General features: G+C 38.6%; 1 protein-coding gene across 2 annotated transcripts; it reads left to right on the forward strand.

The window, feature by feature from the left end:
* Positions 1–1931: 1931 nt before the first annotated feature.
* SKA2 (spindle and kinetochore associated complex subunit 2) lies at positions 1932–26495 on the forward strand (the record flags this gene model as incomplete). Of its 2 annotated transcripts, XM_084239099.1 has the most annotated exons (4): positions 1932–1964; positions 10961–11047; positions 20513–20689; positions 26427–26495. In XM_084239099.1, the coding sequence occupies 4 exons, from the start codon at positions 1932–1934 to the stop codon at positions 26493–26495; spliced, it is 366 nt and encodes a 121-aa protein (XP_084095225.1). The 2 variants fall into 2 exon arrangements, with proteins under 2 accessions (XP_084095225.1, XP_084095224.1); XM_084239098.1 differs by lacking the exon at positions 26427–26495 and having other exon boundaries at positions 20513–20890.
* Between the last annotated feature and the right edge of the window lie 1243 nt (positions 26496–27738).

The raw sequence follows: 27738 nt of genomic DNA on the forward strand, positions 1-27738 counted from the left end.
TTGATTACCTAGATAGTGAAAATGCTATAGGATGGTGTATTACTTTTGACTTTTTCCCAGTTGCATAATTAGTGACTTCAAATCATACTACATCTTCACATAGTTAAGAGATGGGTCAAGAACTATTTCTAGTAGGAGATGCAATAAGAGTGAGAATCACAAGCTTCTGCAGGAGTTGGCACTGCTGTTTTTGTTAAAACCCCACCCTGTGATATGAAAAGTGCTTGCTGAAAGGGACACTTCCAAAGCTGTGGCAACATAAATGACAATTGCATTTCATTATCATCTTTCCAAAACATTTTAGGCATTGTCTTACTCTCCCATAAACAGCTTCAGTTTAGTAGTCAATTTCCATTACCAGTTTAATTGATTACGCTTGAACATCTGAGGGCTATTTCTGGTACTCGCTTATATTTAATTTTATGTTTTACGCTGAGCAGCATTTTATTTCTTTAAAGAGACCACAACTTCCTAAAGCCTTGTGTAATACAGTATTTGAGCAAAGTTTAAAAACTGACACTCTCACAGAGTAGGAGGACATTAAGACTATGTCAAGGAACATAGTAACACTTCCGACAAAAAGAGTATGTTCTCACACCTTAATGTGCATAAGAATCACTTGGGGAGTCAAGGGAGGACGAGAGGTACAGAATTCTTGTTTAAAAAGCTCACTAATTTAGTATGCCTAGGTAAAGCCCCTTACTTCGCATTTTAATTTTTTTAAAGATTTATTTATTTATTCATACAAGAGCTGGGGTACAGGCCAGAGGTGTGGGGGGTGAGAGGATATTTCAGAGACAGAGTGGGGAACAGACAGGCAGACTGACTGAAATACACTGCTGAGGGGAGCAGCGGGCGAGACAGGAGCGGTCTGCCGGGCCATGTGTGTAGCTCCCTGGCCTGCTGGGGATCGAACTCGTGCTGCAGAAACTGCGGACAGCTTCGCAGTGCTGTGCTAACCCCCTTGCGCCACCGGGGAGGCTCAACTTCGCATTTTTAACAAGTCGAATTTTTAACAAATGAGGCAGGACCACACTTTGAGTAGCAAAGATGTAAAGGAAGGTGCCAAAGGTGCCAAAGTAAGATAAATGCTTTGCCCCAAGACATATTTCGCAGTGTTAATTAGATAGAGGTCTGGTCAGAGGAGAGCCAGGCGGAGCACCCTTCCGGGCTCCGTCTCCCCTCAGAACCCCCGTCCCCACGTCCGTAAACCGTAAGAAAACAACAAAAAGTAACGGACCCAGGGACGGAAGACGCGAGTCCAGGTAATAAAGGAAAATCTTCTTGCACTTACTAGTCTAAGAGCTCGGGGATTAGATGGAGTCCCGTCAGCTGTTTCTCTCTCTCCATAAAGAAAAATTCAAAATTAAAACTTCATCAGAGACGGACCAATCGGTTGCACGGACCCCCTGCGATTCGCTCTCCCGGTCGCGTAGTCGCACAATCTGGCGCGTGATTGGTTGACGTAGTACTACACTCCGACCAATTAGAGCCGAGGCGCTTCTTGTATGAATAAGTGGAAGGCGGGAGCGTAGGGGTGGGGAGGCTAGAAAGAAGGTGTGTCGCGTCCCCAAAGCTGTTTGTGCAAGCGTTTGTGTGATTGGTTCACTCTTTTTCGCCTTTCGCCAATCGTAAGCTCGCCTCTGCGGAGTCCTCGCCGTCAAATTGAAAGTAGAGAAGCGGGTCCAGCCAATGGAAAAAAAGGAGTGTACCATAGCCAATCCTCCTACAGCGTTTTGTGTTTTTGTCCAATACGAAGACGTGTTTCATGCGGAGGGGCGTTACCCAGTCGCCAATGGGCGGGTGCTGGCGAAACGGGGGAACCAATGAGTGCGAGACGATGAGTGACAGCTGTCCAATAGGGACCCTCAGTGCTAGTACCGTTTGCAGCTTAAGCGCCGCCGCGGCCTGAGGAATGTCAACTATTCAACATGGAGGCGGAGGTCGATAAGCTGGAACTGATGGTGAGTGTAAAGTGAGGGGGATCTCCTTGATAATTTCTATTTTTCCGATGGCCTCCAAGGTGGGACGTAACTTGGAGTCGCTGGAAACCCTGGAAGGCGAAGGCTGGACCGGACCCGAATGCTCTCCTTAAGCACCAAAGGGAGTCGTCGCCGCTGGTCTCTTTTAACCGCCTCGGGGGAAGGGGTTACATCCGGGAAACTCGTGAGGGAAATGGCGGGAGATGCTGAGGGTGCGGGCCTTTGGAATTCCTTGTTCCTTGCCCTCCCCTTTCCACCCCTCAAGAAGCTGTGGCTGATGAAGACAGCTTTCTGTGTATTTCCACCAAAAAGACGTGACTGGAAAGGTCCCCAGACACCCCAAGAAGGGGAGAGGTCGTTCACACCTCTAGAGAGGAGCCTGGGGGGTGGGGTGGGGAACAGATTCGGGGGGTGGGGGGGCCGCGGAGAGAAATCTCTTTAGGGCTGAGCCATTTCTGTTCTCCCAGGCGGACTGAGAAAGTCAGGAAGAATGCTAGACTTGCTTGCACAACTTACTACGGTCAGGAAGCCCCTACCCCAGTTTCTGGTTTGCCCGGAGGTTGCAGTCCTTGGGTTGGGCCAGCTGTGAGCCGTGGGGATCTGCACCACGAGCCGCTTTCCTGGAGTGCAGGCGGGATTGGATCGAGGCACGCGGCTCTCCAGTTGCCCAATTTCATTCATTTGTGAAAGTAGTGGGCGGAGGCGAATAATTGGAAAGGATTCTCGCAGCTGCTTGGCCTGCACTAGGGCGCCAAGCTAGAGTCTGGCTGTCCTAGTTTCTTTCTACGGATCCTTCCTTCACTTGTCCTCCTTGTTTCCTGCCTCCTGTCCTTAGACTACTAGCTCTGTTGCCGCACTTTCTTATCTTTTTAGCTCCCCTTTTTTGTCTTCAGCTTTTCTTACCACCGCTGCATTATCCATTTTTTGGATAGAGATGACTTCCTTTAAAACGGGGAATTTGGAGGAAACCTGTCTTTGAACTTCTATTGGGTTTTTGGTAAAGAAAATTAGAATTAAATAAAAAAGTCAGAATCTTCTTCTGCAATCCAGCTCTCCTCCTCCTCTTATTCTCTGACACTACTCCTTAGTTATCATTTGTGCCTGTGCTGCTTTCCCCAAGCTGAATCTTAACATCTACACGTGTAGTGAGTGATTCTGGAAGAAATTCCATTCCTGATCAGCCCCATTCCCATCCCAGAAAATGTGAGAACATGACCTAGCCTATTATTTTCTTGTGATGTTTAGTTGATTGTAATGCCTCATATACAGATATAACTTGAAGACCTTCCATTGGTTCAAACCTTTTTAGTTTTAATTTTCTTTGTTGTGTGGGGGGGGGGGGAGAAAGAGAGAATTGGGGGAGGGGGATGGAACCGAGGACAGAAGAATTTTCTGCAGCTTCCAAACCAGTAATAATGAACTTGAGGTTCCAAGTTTTGTTATTTTTATCTTTTTCTTAAAAAACACAAACCAAAAACATTTTAAGAATAGTTTGATTCTATCAAAAGGCATAAATGTTAACACTGTCTTGCCTTTCTCCTCCATTCTGAATTCCACCTAGATTGATATTTCTGCCTAACTGTAAAATATAATTGATACTGATTCTGCTTTTAATATTTCCCCCACTCAAATTAGCTTTTTAATTTTAAGGTACCTATTAAACCTTTTCTGGTCTGTGCAATCAAGTCATTCTACAGGACTTTTTCAGATTGAACACATTTTAAGGGGAAAAGCATTATATGTATATCTTGGAAAATGTGGGTTTTGAAAAATTATGAGGTATAAACCAGTCACTTAAACTTTACTGTTTTGTTTGCCTTAAGTTATTAATTTGTTTACATAATCATTAGGGTTAAAAAAATGTGTTGGAACTATTGTGATAGTTTTATTAGGACTGCTTTGTAGTGATTGGGTTGTCTCATACTCAGATTTGCTATGTGCTTTTTAGGAAAAAATGATGTTTCTATGAACTGGTTTAGTTTCTAAGATTCTAAAGGTAAATGATTTCTTGTTCAGGCCTCTGATTTTTGGCTTTACACTACCTGAATAAACGATTCGTTTAAGAACCTATGTTGAATAGCTAATAAATGAAAGAGCATTCATATGACGTAGCCTGGAAAAGAAATACCCTAATTTTGTAGAGATAGTCTGATTCTCTTAATTTAAAACTATGTCATAATTTGTTATTTGTATTAACTTCTAATTCAGAAAATAAAACATTTGACTTTTAAGTACTTATTTTTACAACTTAGCATTTTTTAAATAATACAATATCTGAGTTATGTGGCCCACAGCTAGAGGTCAAAACATTCACATTCCAGCTGTCCTGAATGTGAGACCGTTTCACAGTAGTCTCAGTCCAACTAAGTAGCAGAACCAGAGCATCTAAAGGAAGGCTAGTGAAAATAATGGAAAATATTTTTGCATCAATCAACATTATTAATGGCATAAGAAGTTCATTGTAGGGTAATCTTTAACTTTTTTTCTCTTATTGAGTGCTATTTGTCTAGTGTTCTGTTGTGGTAGCACTGATTGTGCACAAAGTAGTGTAGTATGAAACTTTTCCTATTTCTGGGTTTACATTTGACTTTTGAGTAGTTTACCCATAAAATAAAAAAGGTTAAGATGTTAATTGGCTTGCTAGTGAGAAAACCTGATATTTGTCACAAGCCCCTTCTATAATTCCTCCTAGACAGATCCAAGTTTGAAGGAAGTTAAGAATGATTTCCTACTATATTTACGATATTTTAGGTGTTAGCTGAAAATTTTAAATCTCCTCCATAGAATTCAGTGAGAGTTAATTGTGTCCTAATTAACTTGAAAGCCTGTAAACTCTTGATATGAAAAGATAGAAAATGGTAAATGCTTTTATATTGTAGTTTAGTGTCTAGAGAGGTAGTTTGGGTATGTAGAAATTGAGACTATTTTTTACTTTTCACTTGTTTTCTTTGAGAGTCTTACTCAAAAGACTTGTTCTATATGGCAGTTGATTAATTATAATGGAGGAGCAAACCAACAAATCTAAGCACAACAAAAATTTTTCATGACTTTGCTGTAGTAGTAATTATAACTGGTTTTGTTAATACCAGTTTTAAGGTATTGGCAATACCCACTTAATAATATATGAAGTTTAGAACACATTTAAAAAATTCCTTTCTCTATCTATGCATGTTTCTATTTGGAGATACATTATAAGTTAGTCATGAAAAAACAATATCCAAATGATATTTAAGTCCTATTCTTTTTTTTTTTTTTAACATTGATATAAATGTTCTTAGGTTTTGGATATCTTCTGTCCAATATGGCAACCCTACTTTAAATTATTTTCGCACTGAAGCTTCAACTGATCTAAGATGCTTTTGTGATCCTTACCTACCTATTACTGCTAACGAATGCTCTGACTTTATTGCACTACTGTACTTTACAGCTAGCAGTGCAATAGTATTGTCAAAGCATCTGAGAGCAGGATGTACACCAGAATTTTGGTTCTTACCTTACATCTTTCTTCAATATCTGTGAGTAATTAATCACAAACTTTGTTGCTGAAAACTATATAGTGTTCTAAAAATATATGTTTTAGAAAGTCAGAATTTGAAAAAAGCTTAAATTAAAAACTCACTACGGAAATGCATTATGAAACACATTGAGTAAATATTTTTTGTACCTAAAGTTGTTAAAGTTTACATCTAAAGTTGTCTAGATGAGCGGTATACTTTGTAATTTGTCTCTTCTTTAATTTAGTTTTCTGTAACTAAGATTTAGATAGGTTCTGGGAAATATCAGGTTTTATTTAATCAAGTGTTAAGATAAATTCGAAAGTGATGAAAACAATCTCTCCTCTGTATTTCCTATGGTAACGTTCCCCAAATTTTAGATGTTACTTTTTTGCATTGTGTAAGGAATGTTTGAATTTAAAACTTATGAGTGCTTGCTTTAAGGTTCCTTTTTGTAAATGTAAGATGCCATGAGGTGTGAATCTCACATTTTTTGATAGTCAGTTCATTAAGATAATTTCCATACAGTAAAACTGTATGGTGTATAAGTTGATAAATTTTGACAGATGTGTCCAGTTATGTAACTATCACCACAATCATGATATAGAACATTTCCATTACCTTAAAAAGTGCCCTAACAGTCCCTTTGCAGTCAACCTTCTCCCAAACTCCCTGGCAATGACTGATATGTAGTTCATGTAAGTAAAGCCATCTGTAACATACAATCTTTTGTGTCATGCTTATAGCACTTAATGTAATTGTTTTGAGATTAATCCATGTTGTTATATGCATTCATAGTTGTACCATTTTTATTGCTGAGTAATATTGCATTGCATAGACTATCACATTGTTTATTCATTCACTGTTTTATGAACTTTGGGTTGTTCCAATGTTTTTTGCCTGTTATAAAGTTGTTATGAACATAGGTATAGTCTTTGTGTGTATATGCTGTCCTTTATCTTGGGTAAATTCTGAGGAGTGAGATTGCTAGGAAGTGTGATAAATATCTCCTAAGAAACTGTTAAAAGCTAAATATTAGGTTTCTACTTTCTCCACATCCTCACCAACACTTGGTATTGTCAGTGTTCTGCATTTTAGCCATTCTAATAAGTGTGTGGGTATCTCATTATAGTTTTAATTTGCATTTCCATAATGACTAATGATAATGAACATAATTTCATATGCTGGTATATCTTTAATGAAATATATATTAAAAATCTTTACCTATTTTCAAATTGAGTTGTCTTTAATATTGTAAGGTATTTTGCAGTTTTCATTGCATAGGTCCTATTTATACAGCTTTTTAATATTCTGTTTAGTATGATTTCTCCTCCTGCTGCTCTCTCTCTATTTTTTTAAAGATTTATTTATTTATGCATAAGAATTGGGGTACAGGTCAGAGGTGTAGGGGGTGAGCGGATTCACCAGAGACAGAGTGGGGAGCAAAACAGGTGGACTGAGTGAAATACATTGCTGAGAGGAGCAGCGGGGGAAACAGGAGAGGTCTGCTGCGCCATGTGGGTAGCTCCTAGGCTAGGGATCGAACTTGTGCTGCAGTGGCTGCAGACAGCCTCATAGAGCTGTGCCTTAGCCCCTTGCACCACCAGAGAGGCCCGCTCTTTATTTTAAAAGTAAAGCAACAGTTGTATTTCCTGCATGCATTGAATTTCAGGGGAAACGTGGGGGAGAATACACACCAAGGGGAGTAGGATACCTGAAATGTTAAGCATGATCTCAAGGGCTTCATTTGTAGAGAATGAAGACTGTGATTGTCTTAAAACCATTTTATTCCAATTACTCAGCATTCAAAAAAGATAAACACATGCAATTTGCTGCAACATGGATGGCGCTGGAAGGGATCATGCTCAGCGAAATAAGCCAAAAAGAAAAAGAAAAATACCGGATGGTCTCACTCATAGCAGGAATCTAGAAAACTTAAATAATGGACCAGGAAAATGAATAACTATAAGAAAGTGAAAATCAAAATCAACAAAAAACTATGAACCAGAGACACTTTTAGGGGGGCGGGGGCGGGAGGGGAGGGATTGGGGTCAGAATGGGGGGCTGCAATTGTATGGGGAATATAACAATAAAATTTATAAAAAAAAAAAATAAAAAAAAAAATAAAAAATAAAAAAAAAAAAAAAACCATTTTATTCCAAACTTAATGGATAAAATGTTATTCCAAATTTTATATATATATATATATTGCTTTCTGGTTTATTTCTGGCTTTAAGTACAGCTGTTTTCCTTGTTTGGAATATATATATATATATATATATATATATGGCTTTTATTTCTTACCATTCACTAATGGGTGGGTGGAATTTATGTTTTTTAATAACTCAGGAGGGACTAGGAGGAGAAAACTATCTAATTTGGAGAGCTCATTTCTTTGCTCTGAAAAAGTGAATTGATCACAACATATTACATTTGTCTAGTCACAGTGTCTTTTCAGATATCATTGAATTTCTTTTGAAAGCCCTCTTGTATAACTATAAAGTTTTTTTGGATAAAATATTAAATACTCATAAAATAAGAATAAAAAGTGTATCATGGGCCACCATGGTGGTGCAAGGGGTTAAGCACCTCACTATGAAACAATCCGAAGCCTTTGCAGCACAAGTTTGATCCCCCGGCTGGCCAGGGAGCAACCCACATGGCACAGCAGACCTCTCTTGTCTTGCCCGCTGCTCCCCTCAGCAGTGTATTTCAGTCAATCTGCCTGTTCTGTTCCCCACTCTGTCTCTGGTGGATCCTCTCATCCCCCCCGCATCTCTGGTCTGTGCCCCAACTCTTGTATGCATAAATAAATAAATCTTAAAAAAAAAAAAGTGTATCAGTTGGTTAAAGGAGGAAGGTTTTTTCTGCCTTAAACTGTATTTTGGTGTAAACACATTTACACCAATTTCAGGACTAGGGTAGAAAAGGCCATGCATATGAGCTCATTTAAAATCAAGTGGAAAATTCTTTGGAACAAAGTAAGTTTTAAAACAAACAGGAAACCTCACTTTTGGCAGTCAAACAAAGTTTCAATATTAAGACTATCTCAGATAAAAATTGTCCTCAGATTTGAAAAGTTAATACTAGTAATTTAAAAGTTAAGCTTTAGGGCCTCCCCGGTGGCGCAGCGGTTGAGTGCTGGGTTGCGAAGCTGCCCACAGCCTCTACTGCACCAGTTCAATCCCCGGCTGCTCCCCAGCCACCAGAGGAGGGTCCCACATGGCGCGCAGACCTCTCCTGCCACCCGCTGCTCCCCTCAGCAGTGTCGTTCGGTCCTTCTGCCTGCTCTGCTCCCCGCTCTGGCTCTGGTGAATTCTCTCACCCTTCGCTTCTTCTGACTGTACCCAGTGCTTGTATAAATAAATAAATCTTTTAAAAAAAAAAAAAAAAGAATTCAGAGCAAGTTATCTCATATTTAAAAAAAAAATAAAAGTTAAGGTTTAATTTATTTCAACATAAAACAGTTAAAAAGTTTGAATAAGTCAATCTTTTGTTCTTTGATTCACTGTTTTTACTCTCATTTTATAAATGAAGAAACCTGTTTTTGCTAAGGATTTTATATAATGAATTAGGGACTGTAATATTAGATTTTTAGAACAATATTTTGTTGGGAAAAGTGAGCATTGTAGTAGCTTTTGTTAAGTTCTTCCTTTCCCACTTAATTTGCCTAATTGTAGATGAAAGTATTTTCTTCAAGTGTGTGTTGTTGGGTCAGGCTAGTACCAGGAACTAAAGATATTAAGATACTTATCTGGGAGAGACATTTAAATAAAGTACATTAAAACATATGCCATTATGGGACAAATAAATACCGTGTTAATGAGACATACTGCAAAGAGACATCTAAATTCAGGAAGACTTTTTAGAGAGGAGATGTAAACTGAGACTTGAAGGATGGGTAGGGATTAGCCAGTGAAGAAAAAGGAAAGTGTTCCAGATGGAGGAAACAATACTCATGAAGTCCAAAGATGAGAGGTGTTGCTTAACAGGGTAAAATGCAGTTGCTTCAGTATAATGTTGAGCTGGCATGCAGGAGTGTTAAGATGGAAGCAGTAAAATCCATATTCTAACTGTTTATTATATTCCTAAATATTTTGTGTTCTATAGTAATCATGATCCTATGTGCCTTAATTTTTTTTAATTAAAAAAAGTTCTCGGAGCCTTCCCTGTGGCGCAGCGGGTTGAGTGCAGCGCTGTGAAGGTGTCCGCAGCCTCTGCAGCACGGGTTCGATTCCTGGCCGGCCAGGGAGATCCCCACTTGGTGCGGCAGACCTCTCCTGTCTCGCCCGCTGCTCCCCTTAGCCGTGTCTTCTGTCCGTCTGCCTGTTCTGCTCCCCACTCTGTCTCTGGTGAATTCTCTCACCCTCCCATGCCTGTGGCCTGTACCCATACTTGTATAAATAAATAAATCTTTAAAAAAAAAAAGTTTTCTGTATAAACATCTAGTTAAGGTTCTATGTAAAGTGCAGGGATTTAAATTACACCAGTCTTATTAAATCTTATTAAATCATATTTAATTTTTGTGTTCTACATTGATTATTGCCCTATTTATTTGGTATAAGATAGTATAAATAAGAGTCTTAAAAAAAAACTAAAGGAATGTTTATCTGAATATTCTTGTGACAGTGACATGTCTAATAATAGACAACTGTCACATTGACCTACTCTGGCCATTGCTTGATAGCGCTGAGACTTTAATCTTGCACCAGGGAGGCCCTATTTTAGATTTTTTTGGTAGGTATATCTTTAACTTTTTTTTCCAAAACCAGGCTTATTCAATATATTACAAAAATCTGTCTCTGTAGTCTGTTGTGTATCCATAGCATAATTAATATAAATAACGTAGGATTCTGAACTTAAAAAAAGATGGATGACTTCAAGTGCTAAAAGCAGTCTTTTAGAGGCACAGCCTCTAAATGGCACTACCCTAACAATTGTTCCGTAAAGGGCTGTAGGTTAGGAACTGAGGAACCCAAAGCTTCTGCCTGCATTCTTCTGTTTTGATACCGCTATTTGCCTGAAATAACTTGTGTGTAACCTGGTGCTTGTGCAATATTACTACCTATCTATTTTAGACAAGCATAGACATGCCTTTGTTCTATCTGGAAGACAATGGACAATAGAACTCTAATAGAAATATACAAAACAATTGTGATTGTGTTCCCTCTTTATTAGGGATTTACTACAGATCATGCTAGGACCCAGGTTTAATAGATTGGGGTTATTCAGACTGCTATTCCCATACTACATGTAGTTTTATTTGTATAGTTTGTGAGTCTTTAAATGCTCTAATTTTGGTCTGTGTGGCATATTATCTGCAATTCTTTGGTTAACAATGTTGTAACAATGTGATTGTCCTGGAATATAAATGAGTGTATATCACATTGTTAAAATACTAGAAAACAAGAAATAATAGTTACAGTATCGTGTTTATTAATATGTCTTTTGGTTCACAAAATAATGATTTGTGCTAATCTTTAGTTCCAGAAAGCTGACTCTGATCTGGATTACATTCAGTACAGGCTGGAATATGAAATCAAGATTAATCATCCTGATTCAGCAGGCAAGGTAATCAGCAAAATAAAAATTTTTTAAAAACAGAATGTTAAGAGATTTTCTGATACTATTTTAATAGTAGATTGTAATAATTATATTATTAAGTGCTAAATGTATAGAATCTTAAAGTCTTTGGGTTAAAAGTTTGGTCACAACATATTAGATTGTTTTGATAATAAGGGAAACTTATGACTTTATTTTTAAGCCCTCAAATGAGAATTACTGAGTCCAGAAGTACAAATCACTGTGGATGCCTCTCAAATTCTGAGACTATTGATACCTCTAGAGAAGTATTAAGTAACTTTGAAGGGAGAAATCCTGGTAGTCATGATATTATCTGAGGAAGATGATGTTATACCATTCAATTTGTTATGCAAACTGATTTTTGCAAAAAATGATGCATTTATAATTCTATGTTTAAGATTATTACAAATCATCTTTATATTCTGCAGTATGATAAATACCTTAATTAACATCTCTATAACCTACTTTCTATTGCTACACATTTACTGTCTGAACATTTCATATAAATGAAGTAATTCAATATGTGGCCTTTTATGTGTGATAGCTTTCATTTAGCATATTTCATAGTTTCATATTTCATCGTTTCATAGTTTCATGTAATAGTGTGATTCAATACCTTATTCCTTCTTATAACAGAAATTTTTGTTGCATGTTTATTACTTGATAGGCATTTTGGTTATTTTCTCCTTTTGGCTATTATGATAATACTACTACAAGCATTCATGTACAAGTTTTTGTAGCCATCTGCTTTCATTTCTCCATGGTACACTGTAGGAGTGGAATTGCTGGCCATATGGTAACTTTATGTTTGATATTTTGAGGAGCTGCCAAACTGTTTGACAAAGCACTAAAGGTTTTTTTTTAGTTGTAGTAAAATATATGTAACACAAAGATTTCATTTTATCATTTTTTAAAAATATTTATTTATTTATGCATACAAGAACTGGGGTATAGGCCAGAGGTGTGGGGAGTGAGAGGATTCACCAGAGACAGCGTGGGGAACAGAACAGGCAGATTGACCGAAATACACTGTTGAGGGGAGAAGCGGGCACGACAGGAGAGGTCTGCCAGCCATGTGGGAATCTCCCTGCTGGCCGAGAATCAAAGTGGCGCTGAGGAGGCTGCGGAGAGCCTCACAGTGCTACACTCAATCCACTTCGCCACCGGGAAGGCCCTATTTTACCATTCTTTAAATGTACAGTTTAGTGGAATTCAGTACATTCACTTTGTGGCAGCAATTGCCACCATCCATATCTAGAGTTTTTTCTTTCTAAACTGAAACTCTGTACCTATTAAACTGTAGCTCCCAATACCTCCATCTTCCAACCCCTGGCAAACACCATTCTTTCTGTCTCTATGAATTTGAGATAATTTATATAAATTGATCCACACATTATTTGTCCTTTTGTGTTTAGGTTATTTCACTTATCATAAGTCCTCAGTGTTCATGATGTAGCATGTGTCAGAATTTTCTTTTCGAGACTGAATAACACTCCATGAATGTATATACCATATTTTGCTAACCCATTCGACTATCAATGGACACTTGGTTGTTTCCACCTTTTGGCTGTTGTAAACAATGCTGCTTTGTACATAGTATACATATAACTCTTTGAGTGCTTGTTATCAATTCTTTTGTAACTTAAATTGTGGAATTACTGAATCATATGGTAATTACATTAACTTTTGTTTGACTATAACTTTATAAACATGTAGGTTTTTTTTTTTTTTTGTGGGACCCTCGCCGGCGGCCGGGGAATGAACCGGCGCTGCAGAGGCTGCATGCAGCCTCGCAGCCCAGCGCTCAACCGCTGCACCACCAGGGGAGGCCCAAACATGTAGCATTTAAACTTCAAAAAAATCTCCTTCCTTTATTGTGTTACATTTGGAAAGAAAACCATGATTTTAGACTTACAGATTTTACTAACAATAGTCCTAATGATTATATGTGCATCAAACAAGGAAAGTAAGTGTGCCAACCACTGTAGTGTTTGTGTGGATGTGTATTCACACTCACATACAAGATAATTTTGTTTTGCTGCATTATCCTCATTCTAGTACCACTGTGATTTAGTGATTCTCAGTAATTTGCATAAAAGTCAACTATGTGAATAGAATTCATTTAGATATAGATATAATAAACTACAAGCTCCTGTTACCATATTCTTCACCCATTTTTGTTCTAGAAAAATAATCTTGTTTTCTGAACATTTTCCCTGTGAACTTTTTTAAGCTCAGTAGTATATATGATGGCATGTTTGTTTTCAAAAGCCTTAATTGAATTGAGCTTTTTACTTACATATTGGCTTTTCTTCTCCATCATTAGCACTATCATTATCAGAGCACTTTTTGTATATTCTTAAAACCTTTTATCATCCATTTGTAATCAAGAAAATCCTAAAATGAAATGACATGTAAAGGTAGAAAATTAAATGAAACATGCAGCACGCTTACAAACTAAAAAAGAACACATTGGCTCCCAAGAAGCCGATTACCCAAACAAAATAGGCTGTGTGCACAATAGTTTTTCCTCCCGCTGTGATGTGGTATTAAATCCTAAACACAATGTAGTCATAAGCAGGCCATATAATACTAATCATGTTATCCTGAATTATTGTCATATAATTGTTATTAGATCTGATTAGTGTCACAAAAACATGTAGTATGAATAATTCCTTAACTATCCTATTCTGACTCTTAGCTCTACGGCTGTTTATTTCCTCTGTTTGATTCACCAACTCTTTCTTTTTCTAGTGTGGGAGATTGTCAAGGATTAGTTCTTGAGACAAAGTTTTTTACCCCCATGGAACAGTATTTGGGAAGTTCATCTTTCTTCTTTCTACTGTATGTACAGGTCTCTGGGCACTTGACTACTGAGCTCCGTTTCAATTACCTAGAGACCCTTTTGCTTACATGATTGACAGTCACCTCACAATTGTTACCTTTTTCCTTCATCTCAATTTTCTTTCCACTTTAATTATCACATTAATTTTTGTGTATAATTTTATGTATAATTTGAAAAGTCACAAAAGTACAAAGCTTATAATTATAAACAGTAATTCTGTTTCATAATCTCCCACCCCCCAAAAGACCACCACTTGATTTCAGTATTTTCTTACATACCTCTATATTTCCAAATAGTATGCAATGTATTGCTGTTTTTCCCCTGATCTGAAATATCTACTGATTTGAAATATCTATTGATTTATTCTATACAGATTGTTTCCGTTCAAATCTCAGCTCTGCATTGTGATCTTAAGCAAGTCAGTTAACCTTCTGTAACTTTTCTTCATTTGTAAAAATGAGGATATTAGTCCTCATTTCATAGATGGAAAGAGAAAAAAATATATAATGTGTTTAGAACTTTTTATCTGGTCTAGAGTATGTGCTATGTTTTAGCTGTTATTATTAAAAATAAGTACTTATTATGGAAGTTAAAAGATTAAATACCTTATACCCATATTTTCTGTTTTCATTAGATATATCTACATTTAGTACTTGTTATATTAGTCTATGTGGGTTGCTACAATGAAATATCACGTACCAGGTACCTTATAAACCACAGAAGGTTATTTTTCAGAATTCTGGAGGTTGGGAAGGCCAAGTTGAGGTGCTGGCATGGTCAAGTGAGGAGTCTTTTCTGAATTGCAGGGTGTGTGCCTTCATATGGCAGAAGGGGCAGGAGATCGCTCTGGAGCTCTTTATTATAGCACTGACTTCATTCTCAAGGGCTCTGTCTTCATGACCTTATAACTTCTCAAAATACCTACCACTTAATACTATCACCTAGGTAGTTAGCTTTTAACATTAGAATTTTGGAGGGATATATTCAGACCATAGATATTATGACTATAAATATTACTTTTATATAAGTCTTGGAGTATACTAGGTTTGCTTTTTCTTTTTTACACAATTTGTTTTTCTAGAGCTAATATTTGTTTTAATCTTTTTCCTTCTTCAGTTTACTTAGTTTTTATATGCATGCATCATTGATTCAGTGAGACTTTTCATTTTTTAGATATAATTTTTTAAATTTTTCATTGATTTCTTTTTTCTTTTTTTTAAGATTTATTTATTTTTTTTAAAAAAAATTTATTTATTTATTTATTTATTTATTTATTTATTTGTACAAGTACTGGGTATAGTCAGGAGTACTGGAGGGTGAGAGAATTCACCAGAGTCAGAGCGGGGAGCAGAGCAGGCAGATGGAGCGAAGTACACTGCTGAGGAGTGCAGCGGGCGGCAGGAGAGGTCTGCGTGCCATGCGGGACCCTCCTCTGGTGGCCGGGGAGCAGCTGGGGACTGAACTGGCGCTGCAGAGGCCGTGGGCAGCTTCGCAACCCAGCACTCAACCGCTGCACCACCAGGGAGGCCCTTAAGATTTATTTATGCATATAGGATCTGGGGTACAGGCCAGAGATGTGGGGAGCAGGGGTGAGAGGAATTCACCAGAGACAAAGTGGGGAACAGAACAGGCAGACTAATTACCCTGCTGAGGGGAACAGTGGGCAAGACAGGAGAGGTCTGCTGCGCCATGTGGGTTTCTCTCTGGCCGGCTGGGGATCTAACTAGTGCTGCAGAGGCTGCGGATTGCTTCATAGTGCGGTGCTTAACCCCTTGCGTCACCAGGGAGGCCCCCCTTGATTTATTTTTTCAGTCAGACTTTTCTAAAAGAACTGTTTAGAACTTTTGTCGATATTGTCAGATCCATCACATGATCCTTAAGTTTCATTTTCTTCCATATCCCTTCTCTAACTTTATTTCCTTGCTCCTAACTGACTTTTCTACAGGCCTGCTGCAGCCTAGTTTAAAGGGATTTCTTTAGTGTCATTTTGTTAATCACTTTAGTTTTACTCCTGGTGTGGATCACATTTTACTCTTTCTTGGTTTCTTTAACCTGATGAGGCATATCCTTTAGAAGTTTCCCAAGAAAGAATACACAGAACATTAACTTTTTGAGACTTCCTGGTGGCACAAGGGTTTAAGTTGCATCACTGTGAGGCTGTCTGCAACCACTGCAGCACAAGTTTGATCCCCGGCCAGCGAACTAACCCACATGGCACAGTAGACCTCGCCTTTTCTGTTCCCCACTCTTTGTTTGGTGAATCCTCTCACCACCCCCACCTTGCACCTCTGGCCTGTACCCCAGTTCTTGTACACATAAATAAATAAATCTTTTTTTAAAAAAGATAGACTATACAGAGAGAGGATTAACTTTTTCACATGTCAAAAATTTGAAAATGTCTTTATTTAACCCCCATTTAATTCTTTTTTTAAAGATTATTTATTTATGCATACAAGAGCTAGGGTATCGGCCAGAGGTGTGGGGGGTGAGAGGATTCACCAGAGAGAGAGTGGGGAACAGAACAGGCAGATTGACCGAAGTACACTCCTGAGGGGAGCCGTGGGCGAGTCAGGAGAGGTCTGCTGCACCATGTGGGTTGCTCCCTGGCTGGCCGGGAATCAAACTCATGCTGCGGTGGCTGCGGATTGCTTCATAGGTTGCATCTTAACCCTTACGCCACCAGGGAGGCCACCCCCCCCCATTTAATTCTTTATTTGAATGATATTTTGGTTGAGTTTGGAAATTATTTTCTCTTAATTGTAATGTCATTGCTTTGTGGTTTTATAGCTGCAAATGTTCCTGTTAAGAAACAGGTATCAGGGCCTCCCCTGGTGGCTCAGCGGTTGAGCGCTGGGCTGCGAGGCTGCCTGCAGCCTCTGCAGCACCGGTTCGGTCCCCGGCCGCCGGCGAGGGTACCACAAAAAAAAAAGAAAGAAAAGAAACAGGTATCAAAAACAAGAGAAAACACAAATAAAGTTTAATAAGAAAAAAAGAATAGATGCCATTCTAATTCCTGAATTCTTATGTGTGTATTTTTCCTTATTCCTCCTCCTCCCCCACAGATACCCCTACACATTTTTCTCTTTTTTTTTAAGATTTATTTTTATTTATTTGTGCATACAAGAACTGGGGTGTAGGCCAGAATTACGGTGGTGGTGGGTTGTGTGAGAGGATTCACAAGAGACAGAGTGAGGAGCAAGAACAGCTAGATCTACTGAAATATACTACTGAGAGGAGCAGGGGGTGAGAGGAGAGGACTACTGCACCATATATGGGTTAGCTCCCTGGCAGGGGATTGAACATGTTGCAGTGGCTGGCTATAACTTGATAGTGCTGAGACTTTAAGCCTTGTACCACCAGGGAGACCCTCTTGGAACGTTTATAATCTTTCATCTGTGCTATGACATTTTATGGTTATTTTATGATTATAGTATTGTTGTTTTCATTAATTGTGCTATCACAGAGTGGGGTCCTTAAAATCTGAAAACATGTGAATCTGAAGTCATAGTATATTTATTAAAGAAAGTCTCTTATGGCCTCCCCGGTGGCGCAGCGGTTGAGCGCTGTGTTGCGAAGCTGCCCGCAGCCTCTGCAGCTCCGGTTCCATCCCCAGCTGCTCCCCAGCCACCGGAGGAGGGTCCCTCATGGCGCGCAGACCTCTCCTGCCGCCCGCTGCTCCCCTCAGCAGTGTACTTGGGTCCTTCTGCCTGCTCTGCTCCCCGCTCTGGCTCTGGTGAATTCTCTCACCCTCCCGCGCTTCTGACTGTACCCAGTGCTTGTATAAATAAATCTTTAAAAAAAAAAAAAAAAAAGTCTCTTATGGCTTTTCCTGTTAGTAAGATAGTGAACTTCCTGGGACTGTCCTTCTATTCCTATATTTTTCTTTCCTTGTTGTTTTGTGGCTCTAATCTTTCCATCCTCCCTGCCCTCCTCCTTTTAGGACATTTCTTTGAATTTTCTACTGTAGAGCTTTTATTTAAGACAATATCCATAATCTACAAACATGATGGGAAATGTACCCATGAGGGTGAGAGCACAGGACTTAAAGTCATTGGGTGTACACTGAATATAGATAACCCCAAAGGCATCTTAATACACTGTGTTCCTCTATATGACCTATATATATATGTGTGTGTATATATATATAAATGCACACATACATTTGGTATCATCATATATATACATTTCCTATTATTCTTCCATATAAAAACCCCCCACCAATTAGCTTTTTCATAATAGCTCCCTTCAGTCCCTTTTATAGTGGTCTTGCTCACATCACAGGTTTTCATTACTCCCACAGAATTACTTTAACAGTCTTTAAGTTAGATTTTCTGTCCTTATTCCTTCCTGTTAGAGTTAGCATTGCTTGGGCCTCCCTGGTGGTGCAGGGGTTAAAGTCTCAGCACTGTTAAGCAGTGTGGTATGAGTTTGATCTCCCTTCAGTCCCCAGCCAGGTTGCTATCCCACATGGCACAGCAGACCTCTCCTGTCTCACCCACTGCTCCCTTCAGCAGTGTATTTCAGTAGATCTACCTATTCGGCTCCCGACTGTCTCTGGTGAATCCGTTCCCACCACCCCTGCACCTCTTGCCTACACTCCAGTTCTTCTATGCATAAATAAAATAAACCCCCAAAAAGAAAAGTGTTTTTTTAAAAAAAATCTTATTTTCTATTCCCATCATCAAATTCTTAGGAGGAAGCCATAAATTGACTTACTGCTGTAACATGAGGTAGGGTCCTTGGAGATATCTAAAGAGCAAAAAGATTAACAGTATAATATAGTTTTATGGAAATCCAGTTTACTGTAAGAAGATTGGAATAGGGGAAAAAAAATAAAGGGACAGAAAGAGGGATAAAAGTTATGTGCTATAGAGCAAACATGACCTCTTGATATTTTTTTTTTTTTTTAGAGGCATGTTTTATTTATTTATTTGTTTGTTTGTTTGTTTTTTGTTTATACATGCACTGGGTACAGTCAGAAGCGCGGGAGGGTGAGAGAATTCACCAGAGCCAGAGCGGGGAGCAGAGCAGGCAGAAGGACCGAAGTACACTGCTGAGGGGAGCAGCGGGCGGCAGGAGAGGTCTGCGCGCCATGTGGGACCCTCCTCCGGTGGCTGGGGAGCAGCCGGGGATCAAACCGGCGCCGCAGAGGCCGCGGGCAGCTTCGCAACCCAGCGCTCAACCGCTGCGCCACCGGGGAGGCCCAACCTCTTGATATTTTAAAATAATTTGGCAAAAGAGTAGTCTATAAGGTTGTTAAACTGAGAACATATAGGGTCTACAAAGTTGGTGTCAAATAGAGTGAGAATTTGAATTGGCAACAGAGTGAAGGAGTTAGTTTTTTTCCCAGGTTATAATTGAAGTCTGTACAAAGGGAAGTATTGAAAAGTTTATTGAAATATAGGATATTTAACATTCTAGAGTATATGGAGAGGGGACAGTAACACTGTTAGCAGTTGATTAAGTAGAAGAATGTCCACAGATCTTTTCATTTTGGAATAAAAGTCAGAGAGATGGATGGTTTCTGTCTTTTCTGTAAAGCAGTTCGGGAGATCTTATGCTGAGAAGAAGTGGAGGGGCACTGGAGGGAGTGGAGAGTGGAGTGGTTATTATTGGAGCGTTTGCTAAGGAACTGCCAGGCAATGTAAAGAATTACCAAATAGAGAAAGAACCTAATTGAATTTTTTTTAATGGAATAGTGGTTATTTATATTATAGTTGTTTGAGTTGGCATGAATTTTGTGTCATGACTTGGTATTTGCCATGACATATCAGTGACATGTCAATGACTTGGTATTTATACCCAAAGAGATTGTGTTTACGAATTTTATTATTATTGGTTTCAAGTTGTCTTACTCTTTAAGAACAAACCAAAATTGGGGCCTCCCTGGTGGCGCAAGGGGTTAAGTCGCAACCTATGAAGCTATCCACAGCCTCTGCAGTACGAATTCGATCCCCAGCCAGGAAGCTACCCACATGGCGCAGCAGACCTCTCTTGTAGTGCCCAACTCTGGCCTGCACCCCAGCTCTTGTATGCATAAATAAATAAAATCTTTAAAAAATAAAATAAAAATGTGGAAAAAAATCACAAACCAAAATTTTATCTTTGGTGGAGTACTGTGGGTGCCTTGGTGGTAGGAAAGGGGAGATATACCTGAAGGATTTGATACTATACCTTCAAATCATATGCTGTGTTATAAACCAATGTTACTTCACTGAAATTTTTTAAATAAAAATCATGCAAAAAAATTTTAACTTTTACTAATTTTCTGAATAGTATTTAGAATTGTATTTTGGAAATACTGCATAATTAATGATTGTGAGCTCTGCCTCAAATGTTATATATCTAAAGTAACCTTATTTGCAGTTTAATATTGCTAAATTTTTGGTGTAAGTTATTTCTGTTCCTAGACTTTAGTTCCTCAAGAATAGGATCTAGGTCTTATACTTCTCTTCCTCCACCTTTTCACATCTTTGGTCACACAGTTGCATATTTAATTACAGTGCTTGATTAAATGGATGGTAGAATGTGTTGTGTATATTTCAATTCTTAAAAGAGGCTTAATTTTTCCCTTACATGATTTAATATATATTAACTTTTTTCCCTAGAAAAATCCAGTTACACTCTTAAAGGAATTGTCAGCGATAAAGTCTCGATATCAAACTTTGCATGCACGCTTTAAACCAGTTGCTATTGAGCAGAAAGAGACTAAAAGTCGCATTTGTGCTACTTTGAATAAGACAATGATCGTGATACAAGAACTACAAAAGCAAACAGATGTGGAGGTAAGTCTTTCAATAGACAAGTTAGATTTATACAGTTTTAATTCAGAGTGTCCATTTTTTTTTTTTTTTAAAGATTGATTTATTCATTTGTTTATACAAGCACTGGGTACAGTCAGAAGCACGGGAGGGTGAGAGGATTCACCAGAGCCAGAGCTCGGAACAGAACAGGCAGAGTGACGAAATACACTGCTGAGGGGAGCAGCGGGCTGCAGGAGAGGTCAGCGCGCCATGTGGGACCCTCGCCGGTGGCCGGGGATGGAACCGGCGCTGCAGAGGCTGTGGGCAGCTTCGCAATCCAGCGCTCAACCGCTGCGCCACCAGGGGAGGCCCCAGAGTGTCCATTTTGAAAGATAAATTCCTACTAACTTTCCTTTTGAAATTCAGTCATTTTGAACTGTTGATAGAAATTATATTTTCTTGATTATCTGAAGTATAATAGCTCATATCCTATTTTAAATGAGTGTGTGCACTTGACATAGTTGGTTTATATAATCATGGTAGAAGAGGAACTTGCTAATACTTATTAAATGTAACTGCTGGTTTCTATAAGAACTTGTGAGACTGAGAAATCTGGGAAGCATCTATATCAATGAATCTTTTTTTTTTTTCTTTTCTTTAGTTGGATTGGTGGACATCAGTGGGCCTAATCTTCATTCTCCCCTTTCATTTAGTATAAGAATACTTGTATTTGTAAGCATCTGTCATTGATTACAACTCTTCAGATATATTAGAGTAGAATAAAGAGTATGAGCTGCTGACCTCTAGGTACTTAGGTCTTGAAAGATTTGGTAGCAATTTTATTTACTCTCAAGGCAAAGCTGGGATTTTGTTTTTTGGTTGTTTTTTTTTTTAAAGATTATTTATGCACCTAAGAACTGGGGTACAGTCCAGAGGTGTGGGAGATGAGAGGATTCACCAGAGACAGAGTGGGGAACAGAACAGGCAGACTGAGTGAAATACACTGCTGAGGGGAGCAGCGAGCAACACAGGAGAGGTCGGCTGAGCCATGTGGGTTGCTCCCTGGCTGGCCAGGGATTGAACTCATGCTGCAGAGGCTGCGATAGCTTCATGGGTTGCATCTTAACCCCTTGTGCCACCAGGGAGGCCCCAAAGTTGGGATTTTGGAAACAAAAGATGGCATATATGTAGATGGAATAAAAAAGTAGAACTTAATTATGGGAACAATAGATAGAAAATAGGTTATATTTCTGTTGCCAACTCTAATAAATTAACTAATAATGACAGCTTAGATTTTTGGGCATGGCAGAGAAGATATCTATAGTGGGTATGGGAAAGAGTAGGAGCAGCAAAAATGGTATATATTTGCCAATTCTGAATTAAATTATGTCTTTAGATAATTGAATTATGGGTTGTAGCTAGAGTATATTTCAAAGTTTGATTAGCCAGGTCAATTTGATGAAAAGTGTTTTATATTGCCAATGGGAGATACCTGGTTAAGTTATAAAATGATATCTTAGACATACATATCTGTTATGTCATGGGGCGATGAATAGTGGAGAAGGGGAAAACAATTTAAAGGCAGGAGTAGGGAGAATAGGGAAATGGAATTTAAAACAGTAAGGATAGGCCTCCCTGGTGGTGCAGCGGTTGAGCGCTGGGTTGCGAAGCTGTCCGCAGTCTCTGCAGCGCCGGTTCGATCCCTAGCTACAACCCAGCCACTGGAGGTGGGTCCCACATGGCGCGCAGACCTCTCCTGCCACCCGCTGCTCCCCTCAGCAGTGTACTTCAGTCCTTCTGCCTGCTCTGCTCCCGCTCTGGCTCTGGTGAATTCTCTCACCCTCCCGCGCTTCTGACTGTACCCAGTGCTTGTATAAAATCAATAAAAATAAATGTTAAAAATAAATAAATAAATAAATAAAATAAAACAGGATGGTACCAAATGCTAATAGGTATACACACAAAAAATGTAACTTTCACAAGTCCAACCCAAATTACATATTATTTATTGTATGTGATCAAGAGTCCGACAATAGAAGCACATAAACTTATTCTAAGGAAACAAGTATTGAAGAGAGATTAAATGTAGTTCTGGATGTATATATCAACATATCTATATAGAAATTCAAAAATTAATTGAGCAAAGAATAATTTGGGTGAAAATTATAAAAGAAAATTAAAAAGTTCAAAGAGAAAAATGATACTTTCAATATTTACTTAAAATTGTTCCCTCTGGATACAATTAAATATATGGTATATTTCTGATTAAGATTGCAAACTGGCACAGAAAAATAGTTATGATGGTAATAGGGGGTTTTAATCATCTGAATATCTGTAAAGGTCTTTATTACACTTAAAAGAAGTATCTGAAACAAGCAAGTCTTATTTCAAAGGTAGAAGAAAGTTAAGGGAGGTTTCACTTTAGATTGGATTATGACAAGGAGATAGGACTGAAAAGTCAATTGTAAACCTTAGGAAAGGAAATCACATTTTACAGTTAATGATGGTGAAGCTGGGAAATATTAAATACAGTAGGTTCTTATACTTAATTTTAAAAACGAGAGAATAGCAGAAAGGTCAGAGAAAAATTTTATGAACAAAATGTGGAAGAAAAAGGAACATCATTTGTAAAGACTTGATAACCAAAAATAGTTCTGTAACCCAAAGTTTAAGGGACATGTAACAGAGACCTTACAAGGAAATTTTAAGTATAAAAAGTGGTATATGACTCAAAAGGACAACAGAGAATGGTTAAGAAAACCAAAGGGTGGAATGAACTGAGACTTCTGAAATTCTCCCAAAAAATTGAATGGGTCTTTAAAATTATTTGGGAGCAGGAAGAAAGAGTAAAGTCTACTTAGGGAAAATGATGCTTTGTTTATATAGATAGTAGAGAGTAAAATTGTTCAGGTATTATCTTTATAATCTTTATCAAGGTGAGTGATTTTTCATTTGGAAGGGTAGAAATGTGTATTTTTTAAAGATTTATTTATGCATCCAAGAGCTGGGGTGTGGGCCAGAGGTATGGGGGGGGGGGATGGTGAAAGGAATTCATCAGAGACAGAGTGGTGAGCAGAACAGGCAGATCCACTGAAATACACTGCTGAGGGAAGCAGTGGGTGAGGCAGGAGAGGTCTTCTGCACCATGTGGGTTAGCTCCCTGGGATTAAACTCATGCTGCTGTGGCTGCCATAGCTTCATAGTACTGAGACTTAACTCCTTGTGCCTTCAGGGAGGCCCAGAAATATATCTGAATTGAAAATATTAAGAAATAAATAGGGAGATGAAAACAGAAAAGGAGGTAGAGTGAAATATATATTATTTACTTATCTTTCTTAGATGACATTAAGACATCAAGGTTTAAACATACTTGTAAAAGGTTACCACCAAAAGCCAAAATAAAAGGGGGGTGGTGGGGTGGAAGGGAGACTGAATATGTACCAAAATAAAAAATTAGCAGAGCAAATATCACAAATAATATAACAATAAATAGAAAATTACAAAGCATTAAAAATAGAATTATGATATTCCATTGATGCCCTAAGATGTTAAAGAAGAAAAATTTCACTCTTGTTAGGCTGGTCATTTCCTGGTAAAATCTTTAAAGGTCTGTAATACAGTGGTCTGAAATTTTGTAAAAAGTAATCACAAAGAGCACCACAGCTTCATAAAGAGCAAAGACTAAAAACAATACCATTTTTTATTTTTAGGATAAAAGAAAAATTCTGGAAATATTTGGATTGCAATAAGGCATATGATTGTTTTTTCATTTTATCCATGTGAATATTTGGAGCAATTGTTGACTTGATTAACCAAAGCAGCTGGGCTATTCAGTAGCCACATATATAAATATATATGTGTCTATATAAATTAAAATAAAATTTAAAGTAATTAATTAAGAATAAAAATTCAGTTCTTGGGCCTCCCTGGTGGCATGGGGGTTAAAATCTCAGCGCTATCAAGCAATTACCAGCCACTTCGGCAAGAATTCGATCCCCAGCAGTGAGCTAACCCACATATTGTGCAGCAGACCTCTCCTGTCTCGCCCACTACTCCTCTCAGCAGCGTATTTCAGCAGATCTGCCTGTTCTGTTCCCTACTCTGTCTCTTGGTGAAACTTCTCAACCCCCACACCTCTGGCCTACACCCCAGTTCTAGTATGCTTGTGTGCATAAATAAACCTCTAAAAAATAATAAATAAAAATAAAAATTCAGTTCTTCATCTGTCATTTGGGCAATGCAGATACAAAATATTTCCAGATCACAGAAAGTTATATTGGATAGTACTGCCTTAGAGATTCTGATTCTGTAGGTATGGGGTGTTCTAGTTTTGGTAGTCTCTCTAGAGATGACCTATATATCAAGGCAGATTTGAACTACTTGAGCGGTTCTTCAGGTTGTAAACCACTTGTTATTTTCTCATATAACTTTTTGTTTCAGTCAGTCTTTTAGTGGTTTCTGTCTTTTGTCCCTTTGTTTTTGCTTCTACGTGCTTTTTCTGGATACAGTTGGTTGGTTATTTTCAGCATCTCCTCGCCCTTCCTGTCTATCAGATTACTGGTTTATTGAGATGTGGGCAGTCTCTAATAGCCTCATAACTGGTAGAAAGTCAGCACCCCTCAGCTTCAGGAGTGCACCTGATTGGCAAGGAGATCGATATTTCTTTACTTAACATTGGTTCAGGAATGATTTTGTAACCAAATAACATATGAAGAGGGATAGACTAGGAGTAATTAGGAAGAGTTTCCTCACTATTGAGAGCCATGGGAAAAGAAAACTTCATTTCTTCTTTTAAACTGTGTGTAGATTTGATGCCTACCACAGCTTATCATTTACCTGTCAGCTTGAGGATAAGTCCACCATTAAGGATGTCAGAGCCATGAGATGGAAAACAACTGAATTCTTACACTGTCAAGTTCCTAAATAAACCAGCCCTACAGTCTGCTTTTTTTGCATTTATTTATCTTTTAAGATTTATTTTTTAAGATTTATTTTATTTATTTATGTATACAAGAACTGTGTGTATTGGGGGGGGGGGCTCCTTGGTAGCGCAAGGGGTTAAGTGTCAGCACTATGAAGCTATTTGCAGCCATTGCAGTGCGAGTTCAATCCCTGGCCAGGGAGGTGACACACATGGTGCAGCAGACCTCTCCTGTCTCACCCGCTGCTCCCCTCAGCAGTGTATTTTAGTAGATCTGCCTGTTCTGTCCCCCAATCTATCTCTGATGAATCCTCTCACACCTGTGCCTCTGGCCTGCACCCCAGCTCTTGTATGCATAAATAAATAAATCTTAAAAAAAAATTAGAACTGGGGGTACAGGCCAGAGGTGCAGGGGGTGAGAGGATTCAATAGAGACAGAGTGGTGAGCAGAACTGGCAGATGTACTGAATTATACTGCTGAGGGGAACAGTGGTCGAGACAGGAGAGGTCTGCTGAGCCATGTGGGTTAATTAGCTCTCTGGCCAGGGATCGAACTCATGCCGCACTGACTGGTGATAGCTTGATAACGCTGAGTCTTTAACCCCTGAGCCACCTGAAGACCCATTTTGTATTTATTGTTTAATGGTAATAAATTTTCTTATTTATCCTTTTTGAAGTGTGTTAAGAAGACTTTCTGAGGAAACTGCATTTATTTTTGAAAATACTTTTAGAACAGTTATTCAAATCTGATTTCTTTGGTCAGAGAAATAAGACTTAAAAGTCTTTGAAATGTTTATTTTTGTCTTTTGTTTTCTAGCTCTTATGACTGACTTAAGTATTTTGTCCTTTATTTTTTAGCTGTCGCCACTTACCAAAGAAGAGATGACTGCTGGAGAACAATTAAAATCTCACATGTCAGACTTATGAAGAAATGGAATTGCAGAAGGGCACTCTAATGGCAAGAGATAAATTCCAAGAAAATTAGGAGAATGTATTAGCACTTGAGAACTAGATGTGAGAGGATGAGAAGATTTGGCTTGGATAGATGGATAGTGATACTTTTCACAATAGGGGAATATAGGAAAGATAGGATATTATATAAGTTTAGTCAAAGGGACTTATAACATATATGCACACATACTTTTAATATATATATTTAATTTTTGGTAACAAAGTCTGTTAACTGTTTGCACCCATTTTTGTAAAATCAAGATAATACAGGTGTCTTGGCCTATCGTAAAAGAATATTTATATACTGGCATTATCAGTCAGACAAATATGAATGAACATGTTTTGAAAAGTAAAGGACAAAAAAATTTTTTGTTTTTTTAAATTCTTTTTTTTTTTTTAAAGATTTATTTATTTATTCATATAGGCACTGGGTACAGTCAGAAGCGTGGGAGGGCGAGAGAACTCACCAGAGCCAGAGCGGTGAGCAGAGCAGGCAGAGTGAGGAAGTACACTGCCGAGGGTAGCAGCGGGCGGCAGGAGAGGGCTGCGTACCATGTGGGACCCTCGCCTGGTGGCCGGGAACCGAACCGGGGCTGCAGAGGCTGCGGGCAGCCTCGCAATCCAGCGCTCAACCGCTGTGCCACTGGGGAGGCCCTAAATTCTTTTTTTTTTTAAAGATTTATTTATTTTTATACACAAGAGCTGGGGTACAGGCCAGAGGCACGGGAGGGTGAGAGGATTGACCAGAGACAGAGCAGGGTGCAGTACAGGCAGACTGACCAAAGTACACTGCTGAGGGGAGCAGTTGGCAAGGCAGGAGAGGTCTGCCATGCCATGTGGGACTCTCCCTGACTGGCCAGGAATCGAATCTGCTACGTTGCAGAGGCTGAGGACAGCTTCACAGCACTGCGATCAACCCGCTGTGCCACCGGGGAGGCCCGGACAAAAAAATTATATTATGCATGTATAAATGTATGTAATTCTACTTTTGAAAAATTTGATTGCAGATCTGATTACATTATCAGATACTGCTAATATGTGACCTACAGATTCCCACAAAACCTAACTTTAGTAATTAGCTTTTCTGTTACAGCCTCTTTATTTTTTTTTTTTTTCATATTCTGCCTGCTAATTTTCAGCACTATGAGCTCTACTTTCAAATGTTCTTTTCGACTGTCCTTATCATGTTTTAATACTATCTTTGTACTCCTTCAACTAA

This window comes from Talpa europaea (assembly GCF_964194135.1).
Source record: "Talpa europaea genome assembly, chromosome: 7".
NCBI classification, from domain to species: Eukaryota; Metazoa; Chordata; class Mammalia; order Eulipotyphla; family Talpidae; genus Talpa; species Talpa europaea.